The 3336-nt window shown below is 43.8% G+C and overlaps 1 protein-coding gene across 1 annotated transcript; it reads right to left on the bottom strand.

The window, feature by feature from the left end:
• Positions 1–1821: 1821 nt before the first annotated feature.
• LOC102870155 (POM121-like protein 2-like) lies at positions 1822–2493 on the bottom strand. Its single transcript, XM_006890312.1, has one exon. It carries the CDS (start codon positions 2491–2493, stop codon positions 1822–1824), a length of 672 nt encoding a protein of 223 aa, XP_006890374.1.
• Between the last annotated feature and the right edge of the window lie 843 nt (positions 2494–3336).

Below are 3336 nucleotides of genomic sequence, written 5' to 3'. Positions count from 1 at the left end.
GAACTATGTACATCCTGGATTCCAACACAAATTCTTACCATTAGGCCACCAGAGCTCCATGTTGTTAGAAGGCATCGTTCCTTGTAAAAGGCCCTCGTGATTGGAAAGGCGGAAGGGCAACGAAAGAGAGGAAAGCCTTCAGAAAGATGAATTGACACAGCGACTGCACAATGGGCTCAAGTGTGTTAGAGATACTGACGCTGGCACAGGACAGGACAGGGTTCCGATCTGTTGTTCATAGGGTCACTATGAGTTGTTATCCACTCAATGGCACCTAACAACAACAACAGAAGCTTACTATGTATTTTCTAAGAAGGAGATATGTCTCAGTATTATTTTCTCCAGCTTGGAGCAAGACCAAAGAAGAGTTGCCATGGAGCCAGTTCCAACTCTTGGCACGTGCTTCCAAGCAGAACTTTGGAGAACAAGTCCATGAACTTAAGAGCAGAATTGTGTTTTGAAAGGTTTTCAGTGGTTCTAACCTTGCAGATCTTTAAATCTTTCTGTTAAGAAGCCCCTGATTGGATTTGTACTGTCAGACTTTGGGGTATAACTGAATGCTTGGTCTTTTGAACTCCAGTTACTCAGGTAATATCCCAACAACCCCTTTACCCTCTGAAGAGGTCTCAGGATGTAGCACGTTTTATGTTTCTCTGCTGCTCAAAAGGCCAGTGTTAGAGGGATGAGTCGTCTCCTTCAGCAAAGACGCATAGCCTGGCAGCTCAATAGAGGGCTGCTGTGAATTGGGATTGACTCCACGGCGGCGAGTTTTGGTCTTTTGCCTGCTAGCCCTCCCTACTCATCTGTCTGTCTGCCCATCTGCAGTGCGTTGTGTTTGCTGTGATGCTGAAAGCTATGCTGCCACTCTTTTAAATCTTGTAGAGTTATTCATGGGAGACAGGTTACAGTAGAGCATGCAGAGGAAGAAGCAGCCATTTATGGAAACAATGCACCATTGAAAAGCCTATAGATTAAAAAGGCACTTCCGGTGGCACATTGCTTCATAACAGTGACTGAAGATGAGACCCTCAGGTTGAAATTCATTCAAAGCACGGCTGAGATCGAACTGGCTCTTCAAAAGCAGAGTTTACCTTAACAGCACAGAGGAAGTCAAGATTTCACCTGATGAAAAGGATCTAAGTAGGAAACACTTATTTTCTGATTTTAAATCATGCAGTACCCCCTTGTTCTATTGGGACAATTACTTCTGACCTGTATACATACATCTTATGAGCACAATTAAATGCACTGAGATTTCCCTTCTACACAGTGTTATCCATAATTAGGATCCACACAGTTGGCTTTACAGAGCCAAGGAAGCACGGGCAAACCTCTTTATGAAATCCTGTTTTCAGTCTTTGTTCCATGCCCTCTTCTCCATCTTGCCTGAATTTCTGGCAGTTCTCTATTTGTATATTTTAGCAATTATTTTTAACTATCTTCAAGGAAATTTTTCCTAGTTTTTTTTTTTACTGACTTATGACATTGCTGTCTGATAATGTCTGCAATCTATTGGATCATCTTTTTTCTTTTTTAATACAGAACAATTTATTTACAATAACTGATCCAATATGCTAACAGGAATGGGCAAAAAAAGCTACTGCATAGTATTCCAGTTACAAAGAGGAATTGTGGGAGGGGGGCTTGTTCCACCTTCCTTCTCTCAGTGAACAGAAAGAATCATCCCAGACCCAATAGCCCCTCATCACCTATAACACAGCCCCGCTTTTGTCCCAGCAACTTGCACCTACCACACCCAGCAGTCTTTCCACACTGACACCAGCCCCTCAGGTCTTTCATTCTGATCCAAGTGGCCACTTTCTACCCCTCACGACATGCAGACTGATGGCATGGGCTGTAAGCCAGGTTGACCCCCAGGTCTGCTGCTGCCTTAGAGAAAGGGTCCATTTCTGGTTTCTTATCAGCCATGGGCAGCGGGGTCTTGGTGGCAAAGGGAGATGGCTGGGATCTCTTCAGGAAAGATTCCTTGTTGTATCCAGGACCAATCCACTTCTCACAGAGGCTGCAGGTCCAGGTACCAGGCTGTTTCTTCAGCGAGCCTGGCCTGGGCACGAAGGCAGGGGTCTTGCCATTTTTCAGGGGCCTGAAGGCAGACCGCCCGGCCTCCGGGATCACCTTCGGTTTCTTACTGTCCAGGACCTCAAACCACAGGGGCTCCTCAAACTTCCTCTTGCCCTTGTGGCATTGCCACAGGGCCTGCAACATGGCCTCCTTGGAGCAGGGGTCCTGTCGCTGCTTTTCCAGGGTTCTCCTGGTGCAAAGGGGTTCTTCTGCCAGGTTGGCCAGCAGGGGTGGTCTGTGTTTCAAGGAGGGCGCAATCCTGACAGTCACCAGGCTCCCCAAGCATCTGTGGTGGTGGACGAACGTCAGTCTGTGCTTCGGTTGGGTCTCCCAGTTGCTTGAGAAGGTGAGGCCCAGGCAGTCCAGCTTGTTGGAGTGTCTCCAGGCTTTGGGCATCAGCCCCTTTCGCATATCCATTTGCAGGATTTGTAGTCTCAGAAGATTCTAGGATAGAAAGTCAGGATGCTGGCTGAAAACACCAAGAGAGGAAGATGGCAGGCCAACGAATGGCTTCAAGGGCAGGGAACCAGCTGCTAGATCCAGGTGTAGTCGATGTCTGGATCATCTTTTTTAATAAAGGACCCAAAATTGATCACTCACAGTTGATGGGCTAGGCAAGTGTTTTCTGATTTTCTTGGCTAGGTGAGTGAGTACTTAAATGTTTCATCCATTTGTTAACAGGTGTTTTATCAGTTTCTGAAGAATTGGTTTCTATCAATGTCCTCAGTTAAGTATGCGCATCTTCAATACCATCAGTAGTTTTATTTTTTGTTTTGTTATCATATACAATCTCCCTAAAATGTTTAACATTTACAAAGATCTTTATAGTGCAATTGCTCTGCACATTCATTTTTGTGTGGTGTTAATGCTTCTTGCATCATTCTTTTTTTTTCTTCTGTCCATAGAATTACTCAACATTACAATTTAAGGTTTGATTATTTTTTTCCCTCTGCTGTTCTCTAAGCTTCAAAAGTGTCTAACATTCTTACCTTTTGGCTTTGTAACTCCGCGTTTTTAAATTGCTTCAAAATACTTTCTCAAGCTGAACACTTTGAAATTGTCTATTTTATTTTTATAATATTCTGATTTGCTTTAGCTATTCTGTGTTCAAGGAAAAACTTCAAAGTCTCTTCTAACATCCATTTCGGTATTGCTGTTCCTTCCTTTTCATTTTGGTCTTTTAAATGACCTTTTGTTTTCTTCATTTATGAAGTCTTTTCTATTATTGTACAACTGGTCTATTCTTCAGCCAAA

The sequence above is a fragment of the Elephantulus edwardii genome, unplaced genomic scaffold, assembly GCF_000299155.1.
Source record: "Elephantulus edwardii isolate Elephantulus edwardi_28Jun2011 unplaced genomic scaffold, EleEdw1.0 scaffold00087, whole genome shotgun sequence".
NCBI classification, from domain to species: Eukaryota; Metazoa; Chordata; class Mammalia; order Macroscelidea; family Macroscelididae; genus Elephantulus; species Elephantulus edwardii.
Note: the sequence above shows the minus strand (reverse complement) of the source record. Positions and strands in the feature narration are given on the sequence as shown.

Excerpts from the sequence above, each read along its gene's own strand:
- LOC102870155 (XM_006890312.1), bottom strand. The coding sequence starts at position 2,493 with ATGCGAAAGGGGCTGATGCCCAAAGCCTGGAGACACTCCAACAAGCTG.